Below are 26,449 nucleotides of genomic sequence, written 5' to 3'. Positions count from 1 at the left end.
GTTGTTCTTCGCCATTTAGTTATTACTTATTTGTCCTCACAAAATTTTAGATATGCTATAACATTTGATGGGTGGACAAACAACAGTTTGAAAGGATTTTATCCCGTGACTTTACATTTTGTTTGTTTCGAGTCTACTAAGCCGGCTAGTGTGCTTTTAGACTTCCTAGATGTCTTTCCGGGAGATGGGGTAGGAAAACGTGTCGGAAAAGCTTTATTCTCCCGTCTAAAATCATTTAATATCTCTTCACGTCTTCTATCTACAACTTCTGACGGTGCTAGTGAATCTCTAGTTGCATCAAAAGAATTAGCTAGGTTATTACTTTGTCATCATGGACAATACATTTTACAATCATCACATATGTTAAGATACATGGTGCATACATATCAACTAGGTGTAAAGTCTGCATTAGAAGTTATTACTCCTTCTACTATGAAGTTAAGGAAGACATTACATTCTATACGCACAAGTAAAGTGAGTAGAGCTATATTTAAAAATATTCAAAAACCATGCATGAGAATGGAGAACATGAACCACCATGTGTAGATTGCATTACTAGATGCAATTCAACCCTAATAATGTATCAACAAAATTAAGAGATGTCTTGATTTGTACCACAAGTGACAATGTCATTGCTAATGAGTTTGTGGACCATACATTCTCCATAGAAGATTGGAGTCATATACAAAGTATGGAACAATGGTTGCTTGTGCCTACTAAAATTTGTAATTACTTGAGTGGGTCAAAGTATCCGACCCTCTCAATAGCCGCGCTTGCATTCAACAACTTATTAGCACATTGTAATAAATATATTTCTATGGATATGAACTCGGTTGATTCATCCTCCGAGAAGATTACTCTTCAAGTGCAACAAGAGGCTAGTAACAAATGCTTACAATATCTAATCAAGTACCAAGAATCCCTGAAATCTATTCCATCTCGAATCGCAATGTTTGTTGACCCGAGGTACTAATGTTTTTTAACTGAAAATTCCCCCTTTTTAATCTTTCTTTCTTACTAATAGTGTCTTTTGTTTGAGTGTAGAATTCCAAAACCACCTAATCCAATTGAGAGAGACCTCGATATAGAATTGGTGCAAAGTTTCTTGACAACCCAATATCATGATCCTAATGTCGAAGATTCTCTATCTGAAGATGCATGTGAAGGATCTCCGTTTGATTTTTTGGATATTTGGGATATGAACAATGACAAATCTCATGAATCATCAGCTCGGACAGAAATCGAAGGTTTCTTGAAGGTTCCACGAGTGAAGAGTTCCGTAGACCCTCTACATTGGTGGTCTACCAACAAGTTTCAAGCTATATTGCATCATGTTGTATTAAACAAATTTGTTATTGTTGGTAATTAATGAACACATTTTGATAGTATCTTTTTTTATGATTTGAAACGGATCCATTTTTCCAAGGATGTATAAAATGGCATGCGATTATTTGGCTATTCCAGCTTCATCAGCGTCTTCAGAGGAAGCTAACTCCAAAGCTCATGATAACTTCGACGATAGACAACGGTTGCATTCATGCACTTTCAAGGCCGAGATGTGCATACGATCTTGGATAGATCTACTTGATAGTGTTAATATTCCAATTCCTGAAGATATTAATGATGCATATGATACTTTAGATATCAATTTAGAAGAGATTATTGCCGAGGATGATGTTATTGAATACTTATACTTGGACAAGTGATTATTTTTGGAATATTATGACTTGGGACAATTATGACGATCAATTATTGGAATAGTTAACATTTTTGGAATAGTCAATTTTTTCTCGTTGTTTTTCTTTAATTATCTATTAGTTAAATTTGCCTTGCATTTCACATTTTATGTTTTCTTGTTGTTTTCCTCTGAGCCTTGTAACCATTCTGCATTTGGAACATATTGGAGGGGAATTGTTCAATTATAAATTGTGTTATGAAGTTCAATGATAAATTGTAATAGAATTGTGTAATGAAGTTCACAAACCGGTTTACAAGCCGTTTACCAAGCCGGTTCATAAACCGGTTTATCCCAAACCGGTTTAGGGATCGGTTCGGTTCAGGTTTGAAAACCCCTAAACAGTTTAGGCTTAGCCGGTTTGGCTTGGATAAGGCCAAACCGGCTAAGCCTAAACCGAACCATTGCCGATCCCTAGTAGGGACGTGATAGTTCCATCTTATTTGGATGCTCACTGACTCAAGAAAGGGAGAGGACAACCATGATTGTTGGATGAAGGCTAATCGTTGTCTTTCTACTCCATCGGATTTGCCTATGAGGCCATCATATTGGTTCTTTAGAGTGGCTACAACTTCACTCCATATCTCCTTCATTAACATTACTTGATGCACGGTTTGGTTGGAGAAGACCCGTCTACACCGTCGTTTCCATAGAATCCAAAGAGTTATTGGGCTCACCAATTCCAACACAACTTGAGCTTTGACATTAATAGGAGTTGAGTGGATATTGTTGATGGTGGGAAAACAAATCTCTTGTGTTTTTATCAGCAAATTCATCCCCCTCCTGATGTTCATACCTGTCAACTAGGGCATGCCATGATAACCAACATACATTTCCCCATTTGATTGTGCATTGCACCTAGCATAATTGCAATAGGCAGCCAACCCCTATCATGACGACATACATTTTGGCTTACATGGATTCAAATCCACATCTTCTTGCCAGTTTATGTGTTACAAACCTTTAACCATTATAGTAACATATACGATGTATAGTTATAATAATGATATTATTAGTTAATATAAGACATTTAGAGTATTAGTAGAACATTCTAGAATATACCATGAAATCATCTTAAATATCTAATTTAATATTCTAGAACATTCTAGAATACTCCATAAAGACCTATAAATAGGTGTCTATTCATCAAAACTCGGCATGGAAGAAAATGTGCCATCTTCATAAAACAATCTATTGTCGTGAGAATAACATCAAAACCCTTGGAAGGTGGTAGATCTGTAATGAAGTCCAATGAAATAGATTTCCATGAGCTCTCAAGAATAGGCATTGGTTGTAATAATCCACATGGATGATGCTTGAACATCCTGAACTCTTGACAAACTCGTCTACTATAGATCGGCTCACCCAAATCCAAGAAATTGTTTCGCACCATTTATGTGATGCTAAAAAACACTCAAAAGAAGGTTGTCGACCATCATCGACATGACCCATCGACTAAATTTCAAGTGGGAGACCGAGTATGACTCTTACAAGGTAATGTTAAAACCACGAAACATTGTTGTAAATTGGATTATCAACGTTTTGGCCCATACATATGTGATCTCTGGTAAAATCAATTATGTGACATTTGCCTTACTCTTCCTCCTCGTATGCATCTTCACCCGGTCTTCCATATTTCAGTTTTGGAGCCCTACACAACAAGCGCTATTCCAGGCCGCCTTACATCTCCCCCACCTCCAATCAAAGTTTCTGATGGCTCTGAATATGAAGTTGTTACCATTCTCAACTCCAAGATCGTCCACAACAAACTATATTATTTAGTTGACTGGTTAGGTTATACACCTAATGATGGACATGGGAGCCTTTCGAGAATCTTGCTAATGCCTCTGACATGGTTGTTGCATTTCACAACAAATATCCCATCAGCCAAGTCCGAAATCTTGTCTTACGACTCATGGAACTCGTCGTTGGAAAGGGGAAATAATGGACCATGAAGACATACATTTTGGCTTACATGAATTTTAACTCACATCTTCTTGGTCTGTGTTAAACCTTTAATCAGTATAGTAACATATATGATGAATAATTATAATAATTATATTATTAGTTAATATAAGATATTTAGAGTATTCTAAAACATTCCAGAATATTCCATGATTATCTTAAATATCTAAAATATTATACAACATTCCAAAATACTCCATAAAGACCTATAAATAAGTGTCTATTCATTCATTAGAACTCATTCAGCTCAACACCAGTCTTCACCCCTTAGCCTACTCTTTATCACTCTTGTTCTCTTATAATCTCAATCTCTCTCTCTCTCGTAAGTACCTTACCCTAGTGGTAAGTTGTTAACACTACAAGTACTGCATCGTGGGTTTGAAACCCAATCTCCTCAACCTCTCTATTTTATACTTCATATACTCTTAATTCACTAGATGCCACTATGGGATGTTGGAGTTGATCCCATGACCACCTGGTCTCCATTGGGCAACCTTACCAACTGAGCTACATCCATCTGGGCTCTCTCTCTCTCTTTCTTTCTCTCACTGAATCTTCCTTCTCTTCTACAATTGGAGTAGCAGTGGCACCACCACCCCCACCCAATGTTACTGCTCCACTAGATACAAAGCCACCACCACCAATGATTACTTGGAAGACAGTTGATGTGGGAGTAACATATGAGAAGGAAGAGGAGACAACCCCCCTCCATATTCAATGGGTCTCTGGGCAGTCCCACAGAGTATGTTGGATTGATTCTATTGCATTAGGGCACGCTACACAATTAGGAGAGCTAAGGTTCCCACACTTTTTAATTCTCTTGTTTGTTGTCTCAACAACTGCCCTTCGTTAATAACTAAATGAGTATTTGTATGTGATGTTTGAGTAATCATATTCTCTCTCTTTTCTGTGTTGACTAGGAGCATGTGACAATGTTTTAGATTTTTTACCAAATATCATTGTTATGTAAGGAGAAATGTAAGTAATAATGTGATCAGTGTTGTAGTTTGCAACGTTTAGTTTCATAATTCCAACAATTAACAATGTCTTTACATTAATTAAAGTTGCAATTGATGCTAATGTGTTATTGTAATTTGGATGAGTTTTACTAATATGAAAGAGTGATTTGGAAGCTTCGATATGCCATCAAAATTGCATTTCAAATGTCAACATTTTAATTATCTGGAGTTCTAATTATTGAAAATTGGTTGATTTTCTTTATATAAATATTGTGTGACAAACTTAGGTAAGTTTGCAAGAAACCGTGATAAGAAAATTGAATGATCTTGTGTTATTTCTTGATTTTGAAAAAGCTTATGATAGAGTAGATTGGGATTTTATGGAGGGAACACTACTTAGGATGGGTTTTCCCACCACATGGATATGAGGAGTGTCAGCATTATATCGTCATGCACATAGTTCTCTTTTATTTGCGGGGGATATTGGTAGGCGGTTTTCTATTTCAAGATCCATGCGACAGGGATGTCCACTTGCTCCTTTTCTGTTTCTATTAGTATCTGAAGTGTTTTCCATACATCTAAATTCTCAAGATGTAAATATTAAAGGTTTAGCACTATCTATGGAAAACGCTGGCGTGGATAGTGAGTTTGCTGATGATACAGCTCTATACGTTGCTGCCTCACAAGTTAATTTGTTACAGGTACAAAAAGTTGTGGATGATTTCTCACATGCATCCGGAGCATTGATAAATTGGGATAAATCATCAGGTTTTTGGATTGCTTTGGGAGATCCACCAGTTAATATACCTACCTTAGGTTTTACATGGATACCACATGGTCAATCCATTAGATATTTAGGTTGTAGAGTAGGTTTGGGTTTAAATGCAGACGATATGATTGCACCATTATTGTTAAGATTAAGGAATAAGTTAATATATTGGAACAAGGAGAAGCTATCCTTAGCAGGGCTGTCGTTGTAGCTAACTCAGTGCTCTTGTCTTCGATTTGGTATATAGCATCTACCTGGCTGTTTTCTAGGTCAATAATGCTTAAAGTTCAACGCCTTATACGTAATTTCATTTGGGGGAACACTATTGCAGACAATTCTGTAGCAAAGGTAGCTTGGTCGGTTCTTATACAATCTAAACAGAAAGGAGGTCTAGGTTTGATTGACCCTTTTATGCAAAGTAAAGCCTTAATTGCTAAACATGTCGTTAGGAGTTTATTGCCAGGTGATGAGTTATGGAAAAAGCTATGGATTAAGCACTTACATAAGGTCAAGCCCTCAGTAGGAGGGCAATGGCATGATAGTCTTAGGTGGTTTTTTAATTCAAATTTTCCATTACCTAATTCCAATGTTGGATCATTACGTTTCTTTAGTGGAATTTTTCAAGCATGGGAAACTTTGTGGCAAGCACTTGTTTTCTTGCCACCGAAAAATTATCATCAATTCATGCGTCAACCTTTGATATGGAATCCTTTATTTACGAATGAAGCTGCATGTGTTTTGGGTCTACGACCGAGGTTATCTTGGGCGGCAATGGACAGTGGGCCAACCCGTACAGTTGCGGATTGGATAAAGTTTCTACAAACTTCAGCACACGACCAAAAGAGTATGTTGTCTAATTTAAGAGGGGCAAGGATAATGTTCTCTCAATTGTCCATGGTGTAACAGGTCACACTACCAACTTTGTAGTTTGATTATGTTCAAAGTTGGTATGGTATGTTTTCAACATTTAATATACTAATAGGAGCTCGTTTATATCATCATAATGACAATTTTTATTGTTACGAAGTTTTGGACAATGGTAGATTGATATTAGTGGCGGAGGAGTCTTCAATTATGTCCAATGCAAAGCAGTTGCTAGTGAGAGTAATTGCTAGATTAGATAAAAAAATATTTTCCAATCCTAGTCCGTTAATTGCTAACTATGCATCTCATATTTGGGTTTTACACTCTAGGCCACTTGTCGATATGCAGTGGGACCCATCAAATTATGGTTGGAAAGTGTCCATGTCTGACGCAACGAATAAGATCCTTCCATTCTTCTCATATTTGGTGGCATTGGGTAGAAACTTTATGTTGAATCAGACCAAGTCTGTCCCAACGGGAAAAAAGTATTGGGAGGAAGGTAATGTCTCCTCGTCTCATATGAGGATGTTTTGGAAAAGGTTTTGGGTAACTAAATGTATGAATAAGATATTGCATTTTCGCTGGTTGATGATTCACTATGCATTGCCAGTAGGTGAACTATTGAGGGGTCCTGTGAGTGATCGGTCATGTGTTATGTGTGGGTTTGCATCTGAGTCACTGCATCATGTATTTTGGGAATGTGTGTTCGCTAAAAGGTTTTTGTTTCGAATTCTTAGACTTTTAGGTCGTAAGTATACCTCGACTATCTTCACGTTGTCGCGTTGTTACGCGCGTGCGTGGAGAAAGGCGGGACCACGGGGGTCTTGGACTAGGGAGTGATGGAGCGTAGGAAGTTGTGCCTCACCGTTTCCGGGGCATCCCAGAAGCACACCGGAAGCAACCGAAGGGAGAGAGAGAGAGAGAGAGCGCTTAACACCGACTCACGCACACTCGCTCACACACACACACACACAGCCTTAAGTACAGGAAGTGCAGGAAAGGGGAAGCACCCGACACCAACGAAGACGCGAATATACACAGACAGACGCAAACGTATATATGTATATAAAAGAAGAATACATTCCCGGCTTTGAGCCGTTCCAAGGCAAGTTACAGTAGTCGTCAGCTGCCAAGCCGCCGTCGGGGAGCTCACGGGCTCGTCGCGCCGAGCGGGGTCTTGCGCAGGAGATGAGCTGAAGCAAACCCTAAGCGAACACGAAGGAGAAGAAGAGGAAGAAGAAGCTAACTCTAAACCTAACGGTATACCCTCTAATGCAAAATGGGCAACCCTTTCCCAAAGGGCGTTCCCTTCCTTTTATAGAACAAGGAAAGGGATACAATGTGGGACAAATCCCGACTTACATGGGATCGTCTGCCCCGACTTGACTACTCTTCGGCGCCATAAAGGCGCCCTCGATATTCACACTAAATGTACATGGGTGCGTACACACGCTGCACCCCGCCGATATAGCCAATGTTTCCCGGTTTCCGCCTCTGGCCGAAATTCTTCACGACATCCGCCCCCACCTAATTGCACGTCCACCGATACATGCCAAATCTGGTTGAAGGGTGAGAGATTTCGGCCGATGAGAAACCGGTCTCCCGTGATCCGCATCTTGGCTTGTTGCCGGTTTGATCCGTCGGCTTCGAGTCTTCCTTCGCACTTGCCTCCTCGTAGGCCCGTTCGACCCATCGATGGGTCCTCTGCCGCGATCTCCGTAGTACGCGTACTTCCGCTGGCCCTTGTTCGGCCGTATGAATGCCCCGCTTCCCACCATATGCCCGACGTCCTCCCGCCGCCACCTTCCTTCTCCATGGTCTTACGTCGCCGCGTCGGCTCGAACCGCCATGGTCTCCGGAATAGTGTGGAGGATCCCTTTTCGGTCTTCTCCGCGCTCGCCTTCCCGCTCCGGCACCTCCGTGTGCCACATACCCTCGTCCGTTGTTTGGCACCGCCTGTGCCGTACTCCGGTTCATTGCACGCCTCGTCGGCCCCTTTCCCGGTTTCGTGCTACTGCAATAGGTCCTGAGTCTTTCGTTTGCCGTCGTCCCCTCGCCCCCACCAGCTTGTCATCCCGGCTTGCCGTGTCAGTCTTCGCTACTTCGATGGAGCTACCGAGACCTACGAAGCGAGTGTGGAGGATCCTCCTCCGGCCTTTCTTGCCATCCCCTGACTCCGACCCTATGTAGTCCACTAGGCACTTGTCACCTCGTTCTCGGCACCTCCCTTGTGTCGTCTTCCGCTTCCTTCGTTCGGCCCCGCTTCCGCGCCGAACACCGTCCCGTAGTCACGCTTCGATCCGGCCCACGATGGCCACTTGCGAGACTCTTGTTCTGTCCCAGGTGTGCCTTTCCGGCCTGACACACCTCCCCGTGTTTGCCCCTACCGGCTCCTTCTGAAACCTCGTGTCGTCGGGTCATGTTCCCTACCGCCACCGTCCTTCTCCCTCGGTCTTACGTTGCCACGTTGGCCGAACAGCCGGAGTCTCCGGATCGGTGTGAGGGTCCCATAGGACTGGACTCCGTTTCTATGCTTGTCGAAACTCGGGTGTCTTTTGTTTGAGTCCCTCCCGGGCTCTCCTCGTGTCTTCCGCGTAGTCAGGTCTCGTTTCCCGCCGCCACCAACCTTCTCTCTCTGTCTCATGTTGCCACGTTGGCCGAATTGCTGGAGTCTCTGGTTAGTGTGGGGATCTCATAGGACTAGACTTCCTTATGCCCATAGCCTTCGTCACCTCGCCGCCACCGTCAGTATCTTGGTCTTACGTCGACCACGTTGCCGACTGCCGAAGTCTCTAGAACCGGTGTGAAGGATCCTCCGTAGACCGCCGATTTGTCTTCCCGACCCTGTCCCGGGTCGTCCTTTTCCGCATGCCAAGAGGGCGTTTTGTTCCGCACCCTCTCCCGTGGTACCGACATACCGTGTCCTCGGCCTCTCCGTAGGCCTGCTCTCTTCCTCCCTCCCGGAATGGTCATCCGGGAGTCCGCTCCGCCCGGTTCTCGCTCGGGTTCGTTCGTCTTTCTCCGGATTGCCGAGTCCCGTTCTCCTGTCGCCACCGATCTCTCTTGTCGGACTCACGCCGGCACTCAGGCCTGCAACCGGATCGATGTAAGGAATCCCATAGGACCGGCTTTCATTCTCTTTCCAAATCTCGACCTTCGCCTGGTCGGTCTTTCTCCCCATGTAAAAGAGGGCGGCTCGTCCCGCACCCCCTTCCGTATCGGCACTTTCATGCCGAATCCAGCCCCGATCGAATGATCCACGACCGGATTACGCTCCACCTGTATCGGAATGCCGATCTATTCGTGCCGCGTCCGTCCTCGACCTCCTCGCAAGCTGTTTCCCATCCGACTTCGCTGGCATCGTGCCAGGACTCCTCGGTACCGCCATCCATCTCCTCGGTCTTACATGGGCATACGGGCCCGAATGCCGAGTTCTCCGGAATCGGGTCCATGAGCTTTCGTCCGTTCCTTACCCGTATCGTCTCGCCGGTGATTCTTGGTCCATCGCCGCCTTCCTCCGCTTGGGACTCACGTGGGCACTCGGGCCCGACTGCCATCGTCTCGGGAGCAAGTGTGGGAAGACACAAAGAATCACTCGTCCGTTTTACGCCCTTGTCCGTAGCCACCGACTCTTCATGGTCGGCGGTCGTCTTCTTACCGATCGCGCAAGCCCCGTCTGGGCTTGCTTCCCCAACGACCGGGATCTCGGGCTGACACGCCCGAAACCGCTGGTCCCAACGTTTCGATTCCGCGATCGGTGTCTCGGCCTCGTCCTTGGCCGTTCTATCTCTGCAAGTCGAGAGGGCGTTTCATTCCGCACCCTCTCCCGTGGTACTGTCGTACCGATCTTCCGTCGTCGCATGGGGCAGGTCCGTCTCCTCAATCCCGGCTTGCGGCCTTGATCTTTCCTCTTCCTCGAGCATCGCCTCGAGAGCTGCGTACGCCTCTGCAATCCTGGCCCCAACGCCGACCCTTGCCAACTCTCTTTGTCGTTCGGCCTCTTCCCGCTGTGATGGCACGCCGTCGTGTACCTTCCTCTTAGCCTTCTCGGCTCGCTCGTTGTCTAGCCGTTGGCACACCCTTCCGACCTTCGACCAGTCCTTCGTAAGCCCATTCGTTCCGTCATCGTCTTCGAGCTCAATCCCGATGGCTTCCCGTTCCGCTCGGTCGATCGACCTGACAAACAAAAGGACTTTGTCCACCCCCACCAAACTTTGTTTCCGCTCCGAGAGCCGAGCAAGCCGTCGCTCAAACTCTCGGAACGCCTTGGTCGCGCCCCGGTGGGTCTTTGCCGATGCTACCCACTGGTCAAAATCGTGCCGTCCCCGACTCTTCCGCCGTCCTCCGTATGCCTTCAGGAGCGCCTCTTCGAAGGCCTCCCACGAACTATGAGCCTCACGGAGCTCCTTTATTTCCGCATGCATCCGGACAGCCACGACCCGACAGAAGAACTCCAGCCTCAACGCCTCGTCTACGCCATGCTCCTCCATTTCCGCGTTGTAGGCTTCCAAGTAAGATGGAACTTTGTCCCCGTTGAAACGGCCGACTCTTTCGACCACTCCTCGCTCAACCGCCTGTTGCGTTGCTTCTCGCCTCATCACCACTCGTGCCGACTCCAACACCACTTCGGCCACCATCTCTGCAAGGTCATCGTCTTCCGACTCCATCCTCCCTCGCCGCCTTTCACGTCGGGTTCACCAAATATGTCGCGTTGTTACGCGCGTGCGTGGAGAAAGGCGGAACCACGGGGGTCTTGGACTAGGGAGTGATGGAGCGTAGGAAGTTGTGCCTCACCGTTTCCGGGGCATCCCAGAAGCACACCGGAAGCAACCGAAGGGGGAGAGAGAGAGAGAGAGAGAGCGCTTAACACCGACTCACACACACTCGCTCACACACACACACACACACACACAGCCTTAAGTACAGGAAGTGCAGGAAAGGGGAAGCACCCGACACCAACGAAGACGTGAATATACACAGACAGACGCAAACGTATATATGTATATAAAAGAAGAATACATTCCCGGCTTCGAGCCGTTCCAAGGCAGGTTACAGTAGTCGTCAACTGCCAAGCCGTCGTCGAGGAGCTCACGGGCTCGTCGCGCCGAGCGGGGTCTTGCGCAGGAGATGAGCTGAAGCAAACCCTAAGCGAACACGAAGGAGAAGAAGAGGAAGAAGAAGCTAACTCTAAACCTAACGGTATACCCTCTAATGCAAAATGGGCAACCCTTTCCCAAAGGGCGTTCCCTTCCTTTTATAGAACAAGGAAAGGGATGGGTTACAATGTGGGACAAATCCCGACTTACATGGGATCGTCTGCCCCGACTTGACTACTCTTCGGCGCCATAAAGGCACCCTCGATATTCACACTAAATGTACATGGGTGCGTACACACGCTGCACCCCGCCGATATAGTCAAAGTTTCCCGGTTTCCGCCTCTGGCCGAAATTCTTCACGACAACGTGGGGTGCAGACTTTTGGGGAATGTTGGATCAACAAACGGCCTTTTATCATTATCAACATTCTTCTTTGTCTTTACATGTGAGAAGTTTTCAAGTATTCCAAGTATATGCTACCTCAAGTTCCTTGCATGGAATCAAGTTCTTTTCGCGGAGTTATGTGTGGCAAATTGTTTCCTCTTTGGGTTTATGGGTTCTTTGGAAAGCTAGGTGTTCCAAGCTATACAAGGATGAAAATACTCATGTTGTAGAACAAGTTAAGTCTTTTTGGGACTTATTGGTTCATACAGTTAAAGATGATTATGACAGTTGTAAGGGATCAAGAAACACAACTAGTCGAAAAAGAAGGAGAATTAGAAGAGTTTGGTCATCTATTCCTATCATGTTGGATGTAGAGACTAATGTTAAGTGGAATTACATACCACCTCGTTGGTTGTTCCCGCCACCAGCACCGTCCTTAGAGCATACAACATGACTCAACATGGAAGAGGTGATTGGGGTACATAGTAAGAGTTTTTTCATAAAAGAAGTTTTTCGCGGTAATCTCCGATATGTTTGGTGCGGATAGTGAAGCAGGTGCTTTATCTTACATAGGGATGATGATCTTTACCTTACATAGGGATGATGATCTTGATCCCTTAGATAGGACGAATGATAAGGTTGTTTCATAAGGACAAGAGTGTATGCATTCATTTTTGTTTATGTAGGTTTAAGCTATTGGGGATACTTGATAACAGTGAGCTGATTGATGGGGAATTTCGTGGACATTGGCAAGATGCTAATACGCGAGATGGCTGATGTGGATTGAATGAAGAAATTTTGTCTGTGATAAGGATGAGTGAAGATGTTGGGGGTGTCGTAGCCGACTATCATGAGTGGGTGAGGAAACTTTTACACTAATTTTTGTTTTTTAATGCAGGATTTTCATGAACATTGCAAGATGCTAATCGGCAAGATGGTTGATGTGGACTGAATGAAGAATTTCTCTTTTGTGATAAGGATGAGGGAAGATGGTGGGGGGGTCGAAGCCGTCTATCATGAGTGATGAAACTTTTAGACTAATTGTTTTGTTATTGATATAGGTTTTTTTGTGGACATTGGCATGAGGCTAATTGGCCAGACAGTTGATGTGGACTGCGAAGAAAATTTTTCTGTGATAAGGATGAGTGAAGATGGTGGGGAGGTCGAAGCTGACTATCACGAGTGGGTGAGGAAACGTTTAGACTAATTTTTTGTTGATTAATACAGGATATGCGTGGACATTGGCACCATGTTAATCGGTGAGATGGCCAATGTCGACTGAACGAAGAAATTTTTCTGTGTTAATTAGTGAAGATGGTGGGGAGGGTCGAAGCCAATTATCAGGAGTGGATGAGGAAACGTTTAGACTAATTTTTTGTTGATTAATACAGGATATGTGTGGACATTGGAAGCATGTTAATCGGGTTTTTGGCAAGACGTTAATCGGCAAGATGACTGATGTGGATTAAATGAAGAATTTTCTGTGATAAGGATGAGTGAAGATGGTGGGGGAGTCGAAGCCGTCTATCATGGGTGGGTAGAAGATTATGGTCTAACCGGCGCATGGCTGTTGTGAGAACGTGAAGGTTGTCATAAACCAGAGTGTTGATGGTAGAGAGTATCATGTTTACTTCAAGTGGCATGTACTTCATTGATTGTTTTGGTGTTTTCAACTGCAACAGCTGAAGAAGGCCTTGATGTATAAAAATTTCTCAAAAGCAATCTATTGTGGATAACCAAGGTATATATGTTGAGCAGGATTACCAACAAGATATAATCCCAATTCAAAACCAGGTTCAATCTTGCATTGGAAAAAGGCAGAGAAAGGTATATAAAGATTGAGAAGATGGGCGCAGGCTTAAGACAAACCAGGTTTTGGCAATGTTTAAGCCGATGTTTACAGGTACAAGAGGTTGGACAGGTTATGAATCTTGCATTGGAAAAAGGCAGAGAAAGGTATATAAAGACTGAGAAGATGGGGGCAGGCTTAAGACAAACCAGGTTTTTTGGCAATGTTTAAGCCGATGTTTACAGGTACAAGAGGTTGGATAGGTTATGAAACTTGCATTGGAAAAAGGCAAAGAAAGGTATATAAAGACTGAGAAGATGGGCAGGCTGAAGAGAAACCAGGTTTTTTGGCAATGTTTAAGCCGATGTTTACAGGTACAAGAGGTTGGATAGTTTATGAGCTTTTGAAAGTCGTATGTGATGCTTGATAATGCACACCCTCTAAAGTAACTTTGGATGTACACAGATTTTGCATAGTTACACCTGGTCTAAATTATTGTTTAGCCTTGTTTATCTTAAAATTGCCAAAGCTAGAAGAAGACTACGGCCAAGAAGCAGCATATTACCTCGGCAGCTTGATTGGAGAGAGGGGATTTTTACTGCCAAAGTGGTAGAAAAGGACACATCACATGGAAAGTTAAAGGCCAAGGAACGGGCACAAAATTGAGTGTTATTCTGTATGAGATTGAGCCATTTGAATCTGTCTTATTCTGTATGAGATTGAGCCATTTTCTGTAGGAGATTGAAGAAAAGCAGATGGGATGCCAAAGAGAAACTAGTTGAGTCTATGATGAATACCCAATTTTTTTCAAGTAAAAGAAGGAGGTGGATGTATTATGTGGCTTTCATTATGGGTTTTGATTTGTTCTATGGTTGTTTGATTTGTTCTATGGCTGCGTCATCGAGATGTCTCCAAAACATCGTACATTTTCAACATATGATCCCATGGAATATAAATCGATGGTAGTGGCAAAGAAGTTAAATGGCAGAGAATGGTTCTGGTTGGACAATGTCCCACATGTTCAAGCAAAGGTGAATGGAAAAGAGGTATGCTCATGTTGGACTTGAAAGCAATTGGATTCGAGCTAATGTTTTATGATAGTGGAAGTCAATTTCAAAGGTGTCAAATGCTACAGGTGATAAAGAGGCTTATTCGTGCTAAAGTGGAGGCCTTCTCAAGGTTTATATGTGGTCTTATAGCTCGACGTAGCAATGGAATTTTCTCAAGGTTTATATGTGCTCTGCTAGCAAAGGTGTTATTGGCAACAATGTAGTTTTTTGATAATATGTATTTGTGCAGAGGAAACAGTATTATGTACTATTTGTATATTGCCTTTGGCTTTTTATTAATACCAATGGAGCATATTTTTATGGAAAAAATAAAAAATAAAAAAATTGAATGATCTTGTTTGAGCTAACAAAAATAATTAGCCACCTAATGGGGCAAGTGCTAAAAGATCAACGTAAGGTACAACAATTACATGACGATATGATGTGGTTTATGTGATTTATTGATGAGGCGATAAAGGTTATAGTAAAATAATACTACTCAATGAGTAATATCCTCTACCTAATTAGAAAAACACAAACCAAGTGATATACTATTTTCTAGAATTGTAGAGATCACATTTGATAAACTTATAGAGAAATTATATCCTTCAAAGTTGGAATAGCCCCAATCAAGTATTCATTGGCGTCCTAAGCTACATTTCTTCATTGTTAAAAAAATTTGGTCGAGCTTATGCTTTGTGTATGATTGTCATGCATTCATCTTGTAAGAGACTTTTTGAACATGTGCACAAATTCGACCCCACAAAAGCGTGCCTTGCATATTTTTGGCCTCATCCTTCATATATTATATCTAGATATATAAATGTGATGGTATGGTATTGCTTGTGGTTTGCAAGCTAGGTGTTCATGGTATGTTAGACCATGCATATATATTACTAACATCAAGGCGTTACTAATTCACTTTCCACGACCCAAGGGTTACAATACAATTAGGTACGGAACACGCCCTTTTAATGAAAAGTATACTCCTTACTAACTAGAATCCCTGAAAACGAGATCCTTTTGCATGTCTAGCCAATTATAAGGAACTTCATTGCTCACGGACAAAAAAATTCAATGTCTTGAAACAATATTTTGAAACATAAAATATAATATTAGAAGCACATCTCAAGGGATTTACAACTTGATGTTTTGCATGCTCTACCTACACCTTTTGGGGGCATATTATTTTCAATGTGTCTCCATCAAGAATAATGAACAACTCATGTATCAAGACATATTATTTTCATGTCGTGTGTTGATGATTGTGATAGTACTATCTAGAGTTTTAACATTTTCCAAGAGGCCTCCATGAATTAGTGATTGAGTACAACCCTCTTGTAATCAATGAGTCATATAATTGATTCCTAGAGGATTCTTTTAAGTTTTAACCAAGTTGTAACGTTACATAAAATGTCAAAAGTATATACAATTTATGGTATCGTATGAATATTCCTGCACTAACTCAATGGTGGCCCAATATGAAGTAAATGGTCACACACACACACACACACACACACATATATATATATATATCTTCAATGTTAATTACCAAGGGAGATGATGCAATGTGGTTGAGCCCACAAATGTGAGAGTTTCCAAAGCAATCGAGAACAAATCATTTTCAGTAGGACAATTGATTCTACCGAGGAAAATGAGTATTTTGTTGATAAGAACACACTGTGAGTCATGACAATAGGTCATCACCATACACATAGATAAATTATGGAAATCTAGAAAAATGTAGCCTTTGGTTTTGATGCCAACACTAAATGCACGTGAAGTTTTGCATTTCTCTAAGAGCCGGAACAAAGCTAGGTAGAGATGCAAACGATGAAAGCTAAATATCTATTAAGTGGAAGTTAAAAGGAGAGAGAGAGAGAGAGAGAGAGAGAGAGAGAGAGAGAGAGAGAGATCACAAATGTAGCTCAATTGGTGGCTTTTGATATGCATTCAACCCCTATATTTTCGTAGTATCACCAAATACATCAGTGCATTTGCTCATATTTGAAGGTCCTAACGCGTAGTTACTAGAAATATACCTTACCACCAAAATATAGCCCCAATTGCAATTGTTTCCCAACATATGTGTCCATCTAAGGAGTCTTTGAAATCTCATCAAATGATTTATTCAACATGCAATGCTTCGTTCTTGAATACATTTGACAGAAATGAAACTTCAACGTAAACAACCAATTAGAGAGAGAAATTTCTAAAAGAGAAGACAAAAATAGAGAGCGAGGTTTATTTGCATCAATCCAAGAGAAAGGTAACGAATGTTATTCTTTAACATGCCTTTGGATGTAATCGTGACACTTTTGCAATAAATGTTTTTATTCTAGCTTGCCTTCATCCTCTAATTGATCTCTGTGTATCTACATTTCATTGTTCTTTTGTAGGTGCTTGAACTTCTAGCTTTCGAGTATTGATGGGATGGCGAGTATACACCAATTTGTAGTCTTGACTTTAATGTAATACCCTTAACTAGCATGTGGTCAATCCTCTATCATCGAGACTCAACTCATTAATGGATGAATTATATAAAACGTTTTTCAAAATAATAACGAATCCTCTTTAAAAAGTGTTATTTTTGTAGCCCATGATTATTATTAGTTGATATATCATTCATAATACTTTGAATGGCGCAAAATGTTGTGGAATTAAACCAAGATATTGTAATTAAAAAAGAGGGATGATGAAGTAAGTTGGGCATTTTACTACCCAACTCATGTCTCATGATATGTATGGGTTATGATACGAGGATGTCACATTTAACTTTTGAGTTAGGGCTAGGCGCACTGTTATATGATATGCTTAGTGAAGAAGTGAAGAAGGTGACATGTTTGCCACACATTGACCCATTGTTACTTGCTTTTGCTACAATTTTTGTTATGATACATACTTGGTAGAACACGAGGAAATTGTTCAAACATCGCCAAATGATTTGTTCATGTTTTGAAAGAACTCGGATGATAAAATAGTTAAAGTTGTGAATGTGTGGTATGTGTTTGCTTTCATGTTATGGTTACTTGTTAATATGGGTACATTGGTGCTTATTTGATGTATTGAGCACCACCTAGGTGACTTGGATTATATGATCGATACTAAAATAAGGTAATGGTTGTCATCACTTAGGTTATCTTGTTAGTATTGATGTCCCAACATCTAAATGTTCAATGTGGATGTCAAGTACAATCCTAACACTTTGGTTGCCCGATTGAGTGTTGTTGAGTCTATAAACATTTTATGTGGATCTCTAATATATGTATTGGACGTCTCAAGCTTGTCATCACTTGCTCCACTCAAGGCAACATAACAGTCAATCACAAGTCCCGTGACTTTGTTTGCCATTTCTATCATGGATGAATATTAAACCATTTTATCAAATTGGTCATTGCGTAACATATTTATTTCAAAATAAATAGTGAGACTATACATTACATAGGTTTCCTAGACTCGTCGTATATGCACTCCAAAGCACCACAAGGGAATAAGACCAAATTTGGAGGATCTATGGTAGCAATACGATTCAATGTGTTAAAATATATGTGAGTTGGAACTCAACCTTAGGTGGAGATAAATTGTTATCTCATAGAAATGTTGGTATCTATCACGATAAGTCCAGGATTGTCAAAAGCCTCATGGTGGCATGTTGCCGATTGTACTCTACCTTTTCAATGCCCACATTTTTTTTTCTTGGAAACAAAATTGGCGAATGGATACTTGTCCAAGTACATGCAACACAATAATTCTTGGGCAATTACGGGTGCACTTATTTTTACAACTCTTGAATTGGGATGGAAACGAAAATATGAAGTCTAAATTCAATCACACGGCAAAGCTTGTTCTTGATGTAGGAAGAACATGTGATATGCAAATGTGTGTACATGGGGGCAAGATGGGGAGAGGGAGAACATACAAGCATATCAATGGATGAGACAAAGCAATGAGAAGTACAATACACCAAAATAGATAACATGACAATGAATTAACATATGAGGCTATTGTTGATAATACATAATTATGTTTCCTTCAAAATCAAAGATATGCTTCCCTCCCCTGTCTCAAAATAAAGTAAGCGAACATGAACTAAGTTTTTCCTACCACATGATCTATACACACTCACAACCACGTGATCTACACACACACACATAACGACCATGTCATCATCAATTGGGTGATTGTGAAAAAATGGGGTTGGTAAGTATGAAAAATGCTATGTTTATTGCCAACATAGGTACAACCATGAGAATCATGATCTCTTGCATATGATCATGTTCGGGAACAATGTCCGGGTGAATGAATAAAATGGATGCAAGCCCAACCTTGTCTATGAAGGAAGAAGGGGGTTTCTTAGGCTTAGGTCTCTCTCTCTCTCTCTCTCTTTCTTAGGCTTAGTTTCTTAGACGTTAATATATCTTTCTTTTCTCTCTCTCTCTCTCTCTCTCTCTCTCTCTCTTTCTTTATCTCTCTCATATAGATATATATCACATATGTACATATGTATGTGTGTTTGTGAAGGAAGAAGAAGAGGGTTTCTTAGGCTTAGGCTTAGGCGCTTAGGCTTAGGTTCTGTCTCTGTCTCTGTCTCAAACACACACATACACACATGTATGTATGTATGAATGTGTGTTAAAAACTTTAAAGCAAAGATAAAAAGAAGAGTGAAAAGGAAAACAGTTTGTGTGTGTATATATATACATATATGATATACATAAATATATACAGATATAATATCATGTATGTATAATATATATTATACATTTATACATACTTACATATACTGTTATACATATACATTATATCATAGTACGTAAAATTCGTGTTCGTCTAGCATAACATTCGTTTTCCTACGTTGGAAAACGAATGAGAATGTTAGTAAAACATTCTTGTGTGAATTTTTTTTTTGTTTTTCCCTATTTTTTTAATGCTTTTTTTTTCCATTTTTAGGCTTATTTACCTCAAAATAAATAGTTAATCCAAAATTATGGTATTTATCATTCTTTGAGGGTGTTTTTCTTTCACGATTGATTGAAAACATTCGAGAATGAGAATGTACGTATGGTTCATAGTATGCATTATATATGGTATACATATACTGTTATACATATACTGTTATACATACATATATACTGTTATACATATACTGTTATACATATACATTATATATGTATAATGTATATATACTATTGTATATACATACATAGCAAAGTGACAGGGGAGCAGGAAAAAAAAGCAGAACAGGTTGGGTTTTTCTGTATGGAGCAGCAAAACATGTGGGATAGACAGGCAATGCCCAAAAGCTAGAGAGAGAGACACACACATAGACAGGCAAGGTATAGAGAGAGACAGAGAGACAGAGAAGAGAGATGGAGATAGATAGATAGATAGATAGATAGAGAGAAAGACTAGGAGAGACAAAGACAGAGAAACAGAGCACCATCTCTTCTCTCTCTCTCTCTCTCTCTCTCTCTCTCTCTCATTCTTTCTTATCCATCATCTCCTCCTCCTCCTTCTTTGTGTGTCTGGAGCCTCTCTGCAATAAATCTTATTGGGTAATCATTTTTGGTCTGAGAATGGAGATGAAGGACATGAGAGTATGGCTGGACCCACTGATCCATGTCTTTCCCTTCACATTCTCCTCCACTGATCTCCTCCAAACATCTTCCTCATCTTTCTTCTCTTCTTCTTCTTCTTCGTCGTCGCAGCATCATCATCCTCAGCTCAGAGACTTCTACCTGGTCCTCTACTTTGCTGCTGCATTCCCTGTTCTTCGCTTCTTTCTGGATATCTTCCTCTTTGAGGTAATGCCGCCAATTACAGATTTACAAAAATTAAAATTTATTGTAGATTATGGTCGTATCAGACTTTTTAGATTAAGATTGTATTAGATATTTATATTAAGGTTACACTAGATATCTAGATTAAGGTTATATCATAGTCTAAGGTTATATTACATATTTAGATTACTTTTACATCATAGATTTGGATAATGTATTAGAGATTTGGATAATGTATAAGAGATTTAGGTAATGTATAAGATATTTGGATAATTCATCAGAGATTTGGTTAAGATCCGCCCTTTCACTTTCCATTTTTTTTTTGTTTCTTGTTCAGTAGGAATGAAGGTAGTTAAAATTAAGGTTAGATCTTTGATTTGTGGCTATATAGATGATGCAGAGAAGGTGATCGTATATTCTTCCCTTATCAGAGGGTTTATTGGTCAGAGGTATCATCAGAAGGAGCCTTATAATAAATGTTCTGAATACCGTATAGAAACATGGGCAAAAGTAGTTTATTTTCCACATTATAGAAAATTCTAGGTTTCTTGTGTTTGTGTGTGTGTATGAAGATACACGTATATCTAATGTATGTACATGGATCCTAGTGAAACTTGAGCCTTCATTGCATTGCAAAATGCCTTTAAACTTAGGGGCTGAAAAAAGCTCACAATATTGAACCATGTAGGAAAAATATGAGGGAAAGTGGGTCCCTTTCAACATGGAAAATGCCTTAAAACGTCTTTTTTGTATCTGTATCTATATATATATGTGGAAGTGATATGCTCAGCACTGCACATAGCCAGCTAGGTATAATGAGCCTCTCTTGTAGAAGTCTATAATATTGAACACTGCTGAAAAACATGAGTAAAAATGAGTTCTGTGAAAATACCTAAAACTTCTTGTTGGACCATAACTCCTGTTAGTTATGTATGCTCCACATCATTGAACAATCGCAGGAAACACGAGGGAAAGTGGGCTCTTCCTGCATGAGAAAATGTTATAGCTTCTTGTACACATGTGGAAATTACCTGCTTTATTTGATTATTCTAAATGATGATGTTTCAGTGTATATTTAGGTGATTATTAAGACATGATTTTACCCACATTTGTTAACTGACTAGAAGCTATTCTCATATATTCTGCTTAAAGGAAACTTTCCACATATCCTTGTTTCCCAGGTTGGATTGAACATTACAGATGTTGATTTGATATCTTTGTATTTTATGCAGAAACTAGCTGCCTGGTTTCTGAAGTTAAATGGGAAGAATTCATCAAAGGATATGGGAAAATTATCTAAAACAAAGGAATCCTTGTGGAAACTGTTATGTTATACAGCCTCAGAAATATTCATATACAATTTCAGTAATGAGGAGCCTTGGTTCTATAACACTGCAGAATATTTCAAAGGGTGGCCACATCAAGAATTCAGGTAAGAGATTACATCCAAATAATTGTTCTCCTTGTATGTATGAAATATATCATATTCAAAAGCAGCAGTTTGAGAAATATTTAAATAAACCATATTAAGAGGTTAATATCAAAATGCATGCTAGAAATCAATTGCCTTTTGTATCATGTACCTCAAAGATCTAGGATTGCAAGTGTACCTCTCTTCGTTTTGGTTTATCATCAATTCAATCTGAAGGGAGGCTGGAGTTCTCCATAACTACATCTAAATCAACGAAATTGTGATGCTATCCCAGGCAAAGCGATTTTCCATAAGATACTTAAGTCTTTCTGATTTTCCGTAAGGTCAAATACCATGGGTTAATGAGATTTTAGAAGGCATTTTGATGTCCTTGAAAGGGTTCTTTTTTCCGCTATTTAGAAAAGCTAGATACAGATATATTTAAGAATAATACAGTAATATGATCGATATCACTCTCACATATGTCTCAAATATAGTAAATACCTTTAATATGTAAGACATGGCTGTTTGAGTTTACTCAATAACTTCAAATGTAACAGCATTTCTTTTTTGTCTCTATTACAGATCTCCATTGAAGATATACTATACTGTCCAATGTGGTTTCTACATGTATAGTATTTTTGCACTAATTGTATGGGAAACGAGGCGGAAGGACTTTGGTGTGATGTTGTCTCATCATATCATTACATCAGTGCTTATTGGATACTCATACTTATCCAGGTAACATACATGTCCTTGGAAGAATAAGTTGCCACTGTATTTGTTTGTTCATGTAATGAGTGGTTTCTAGTATGATCTTTGCAAAATGTATATAACTACAAAACATAAATAATGATTTGCAACTATTGGCTACATAATGCCTAGGCTGCTGTCATTATATGCATGTGTGCCTGCCTCATGGTAATACTCTTATCTTACTACATGAAGACACACAAATTAAATTCATGTGTGGAAGGTTTGGTTCTGCTTTACAGCCCAATATGTATTCCTGCATAAGAGAGGTAGTTGAGCTTTTATGAAAGGAAATAATAAGTAAGAAACAAGTGATTTGCTGTACGAAACTGGACGTTTGTGACAATTCTATAGTCAATGAACCATAATTTCACTATATTCACGCGTATAAATTTGCTGTGAAGTTTTACAGAATTCTTCAATCACTCTAATAGTGTCTCCAAAATTACTCCAATAAGGAGTCTCCTGGGCATATTCTTTTAGAGCCAAAAAGACTGCTGTCTTATTACCAATATAACTCGGTATGGGCATGCCAAGCAAAACTACTTACGTTCACCCAAGGATTATGGACTGACATGAACCATTTTCATTGTTGGAGAAGATTTGCCAAATTTTAAAGTGACAGTCTTCTTATGGAAGAGGTCTAGTTTTGATCATTGCCAACACAAAAAACGTTTTTATGCAGAATATGTTTAGTGACACTCCACCTTACCCAATGGCTCATTGAACAGTGTTGAATCCATACTTGAGTATATTCTCATTTGATAGAGTTCTGTAGGCATCAAGAACTTTCTTTGTATCAAGCTTCTTTTGGAAGAAGAACTTGGAAGGGATAATTAAGCTATCCAAGACAAAGCCTCAGAATGAAATTGTGGAATATCCGAGGATCCAGAATTAGAACTAGAATGGGCTGCCTAATCTATTCAATCTTTTACGCACATAAGGAGAGCAGAAGAGATACTACAAATTCAAGAAAACTATTCAAGTACTATGATTTGGAGTTGTAAAAAAATTCTTAAGTGATCATGCAATTATGACTAGCATATTGCTATGAAATGCATAAAGTATTCTTCATGCGATGAGAAACTTGCTATCAATTTCCGGAAATTGTTCTGTCCGTGGTTTTTCAGTATGCTTATTTTAACTTTTGGATTTGGGTTACTAAGTTTTGAAATTGAAAGTTTTAAATTCGATTTTTTATAAATCTTGACTCGTAAATCTGGAAATCTGTCTCTTTTTGTTTCACCCAAATGTTTTACTTTGACTTGGTGATGGCTGAAAGGTTTCAAGGTGAAATTTTACATGTGGCCTCCAAAGCGTCCTAATTTTTATGGTCAATATTTGAAATGTATGCCAAGACGAATTTGGATGTAAGATTAACTTGCAATTCCAATATCTCTACTATCAAATGCAGGGCGTGTTGAAACTGCCAATGCTGATTACTGGTATCCAAATTTGATAATCAATGTAATAATTGTAGCAAAAAACTTGTTTCATGCAAAACATCTTACAGCAATTTTACAAATTTCAGATTCTTTTTTGCATCTTGGTTTTTTCCCTCATGTTGAAAGGCTGATATCACCCTCAACGGATTACTTCTTCATGTAGTATTTATTTGCCATACTCAATGCCTTGATAAAACAGTTAGGAAAAAAGACATGATATCTAGTGTTAGGAAATGGCAATATGCATAACTGTAATACACACAATTGCTGATAAATATAGATAACTATAATTTATAATCTATGCTATGCATGTGTATTTACACAACACAACAGATGGAAGACCATGAGGTTGATAATCAAAGTTTAAAACATTGAAGGAAAATGATTTGATAGGACGTGACCTTTTGTTATCTCCACCCTAGAATACCCTAGAATTTTATGCAGTACAGATTACAGGATATGTGCTTTATTGAGTAAGAACATGCTTTTTAAACCTGTTTAGAGACTCTTAGTCTCTCTTTATCATGGTTCCTGCAACATTAAGTAGGTATTTCATTTATTTTTTCATTTGAATGGTCAAAGGCAAAGCTTATCTGGGTACAGTTAATCACATTTGAGTGCTTTAGTATGTTGATATGTCACCATCAGAGTTTATCAGATTAAGCACTACGGATCACCTCAAAAGTTGGTACTTTTGACTACTTGCGAATGTTGATATCATTATCGTTATCACCATCACAAGTTTTTTATCATAGTTCATGAGAATAAACTGTTTTTACTGGAATTGTAAGAACAAATATTTTTATTTCTACACTCAGGTTCTTGAGGATTGGTTCTATGATCTTGGCTCTTCATGATGCAAGTGATTTAATCTTGGAACTTGCAAAATTATGCAAGTACTCTGGAAGAGAGTTGAGTGCAAGCATTTGCTTTGGACTATTTGCAACTTCTTGGTTCTTTCTGAGGATGATCTATTTCCCTTTCTGGGTTATCAAAAGCAGCAGGTGAGACTTTGAAGAAGACCGGAATTATATTTATATGTTGGAACTAATTGTTTATTTCTTTTCTTTTGCATTTTCGTTCTTTGCTCTTATAAGATTACTTACCATGATCCCATCTTCTTTTTGACAGTTATGATATTACTCATGAATTGGATAATTCAAATCCTTATCATTCTTGGATGTACTACAGCTTCAATACAATGCTCATAACACTCTTGGTTTTCCACATATATTGGTGGATTTTGATATGTAGAATGGTACAAAAACAGCTTCACAACAAAGGAAAGGTTGGGGATGACATTAGATCAGGTAAGCATGGTCCATGAGGTGTATAAGAAATGTCTTTTACTTCTAAATGTAATATGAAAATTACCCAAGTTTATTGGAAATGTCGAATTATCCCTCTCTAAACGGAAGGGTAGGGTACCCATTGACTAAAACATATAAGTGAATTATGAGGCCCAAGATTATGAGATTAGAGAGGATAAAAAAATCCATTTGGCTAGAATCAGTAATTCAATTTTCGAAAGATTTTTTATACTAAGTTAATAATTTCACAATTAGTAAGGGAAAGAATAAATATGGATTACTTAGTATAAAAAATCTTGCGCAATTTGAATTGCTGATTCTAGCCACATAGATTTTTTATCCTCTCTAATCTCATAATTCACTTATATGTTCAGTCGATGCAAGCACATCAACTTATATTTCTGACCAAGAGAATAGTTTGATATTTGGTTTCATATTTACACCCAAATAATGAAGGCAATATATGTCCCAATGTGTGAAATAATGCAAAATTTTGGTGTATATTGAGGTCTTAAATGCTAGTTTTCTTCCATCATATCAAGTTGGTATTATGGCTATTTAGATGAGTGTGATTTACATAATGGTGTGAAATCTTGATGTATGTGTTTGTGTGAAATGCTAATTTTCTTCCATGCTATCAACCCAGCATTTATTGCTCTTTGGATGATCCTTCTGCAGATTCTGAAGATGACTGACATGGCAGTATATTACTTGTATTTGCTTCCAATCACAACATTGTATGCGGCTACCGAGAATTTTGCTGTTCAGAAAAGCTGCTGAAATGATTATTTCATCTTCCTTCACAAAAGAAGCTATACAGTTAGAGCTGAAATATTTCGTTTCCTGTTAACTGCTAGTTGATAACAAGTGGATTTTGGTTCAGGGTTTCATGTTTTCTCTAGAAATGTATAGAGATGGAAATAATCTCTGAGCAACAGAAAAAATACCCAAATAGTGACCAAAGGAAACGATAGTAGCTATATATATGTGTGTGTGTGTGTAATTTGGAATTATTTAAGCATTGAGATTGTGTAATCTGGCCTCCCTTGTATTTTTATGTGAGACTGGCATTTCTCCTTTTGCTAGTGCATGTATATCTGCTATTGTCAGTTTTGCAATAAGGCATACATCTTTCGATTA

The 26,449-nt window shown here is 39.6% G+C and overlaps 2 protein-coding genes across 2 annotated transcripts; both read left to right on the top strand.

Annotated features, from left to right (window-relative positions):
• Nucleotides 1-727: 727 nt before the first annotated feature.
• LOC147865519 (uncharacterized) lies at nucleotides 728-1,385 on the top strand. The gene is made up of 2 exons (XM_087318700.1): nucleotides 728-966; nucleotides 1,045-1,385. Exons 1-2 carry the CDS (start codon nucleotides 818-820, stop codon nucleotides 1,367-1,369), a joined length of 474 nt encoding a protein of 157 aa, XP_087174826.1. The 5' UTR covers nucleotides 728-817; the 3' UTR covers nucleotides 1,370-1,385.
• An 18,605-nt stretch (nucleotides 1,386-19,990) lies between these two features.
• LOH2 (LAG1 homolog 2) lies at nucleotides 19,991-26,449 on the top strand. The gene is made up of 6 exons (XM_087318347.1): nucleotides 19,991-20,414; nucleotides 21,623-21,822; nucleotides 22,387-22,542; nucleotides 24,818-25,003; nucleotides 25,131-25,309; nucleotides 25,988-26,449. The coding sequence occupies exons 1-6, from the start codon at nucleotides 20,187-20,189 to the stop codon at nucleotides 26,002-26,004; spliced, it is 966 nt and encodes a 321-aa protein (XP_087174473.1). The 5' UTR covers nucleotides 19,991-20,186; the 3' UTR covers nucleotides 26,005-26,449.

Source organism: Azolla caroliniana, unplaced genomic scaffold, assembly GCF_043228905.1.
Source record: "Azolla caroliniana isolate FFs.n. ecotype wild unplaced genomic scaffold, voAzoCaro1.0.p SCAF_4, whole genome shotgun sequence".
Classification (NCBI taxonomy): Eukaryota; Viridiplantae; Streptophyta; class Polypodiopsida; order Salviniales; family Salviniaceae; genus Azolla; species Azolla caroliniana.
This window is presented reverse-complemented; position numbering and strand designations above follow the sequence as displayed.

Coding starts and splice junctions, on each gene's coding strand:
- LOC147865519 (XM_087318700.1), top strand. CDS start 818: ATGGATATGAACTCGGTTGATTCATCCTCCGAGAAGATTACTCTTCAA. Junction 967..1,044: donor GCAATGTTTGTTGACCCGAG/GTACTAATGTTT, acceptor GTTTGAGTGTAG/AATTCCAAAACCACCTAATC.
- LOH2 (XM_087318347.1), top strand. CDS start 20,187: ATGGAGATGAAGGACATGAGAGTATGGCTGGACCCACTGATCCATGTC. Junction 22,543..24,817: donor GGATACTCATACTTATCCAG/GTAACATACATG, acceptor TTCTACACTCAG/GTTCTTGAGGATTGGTTCTA. Junction 25,004..25,130: donor TGGGTTATCAAAAGCAGCAG/GTGAGACTTTGA, acceptor TCTTTTTGACAG/TTATGATATTACTCATGAAT.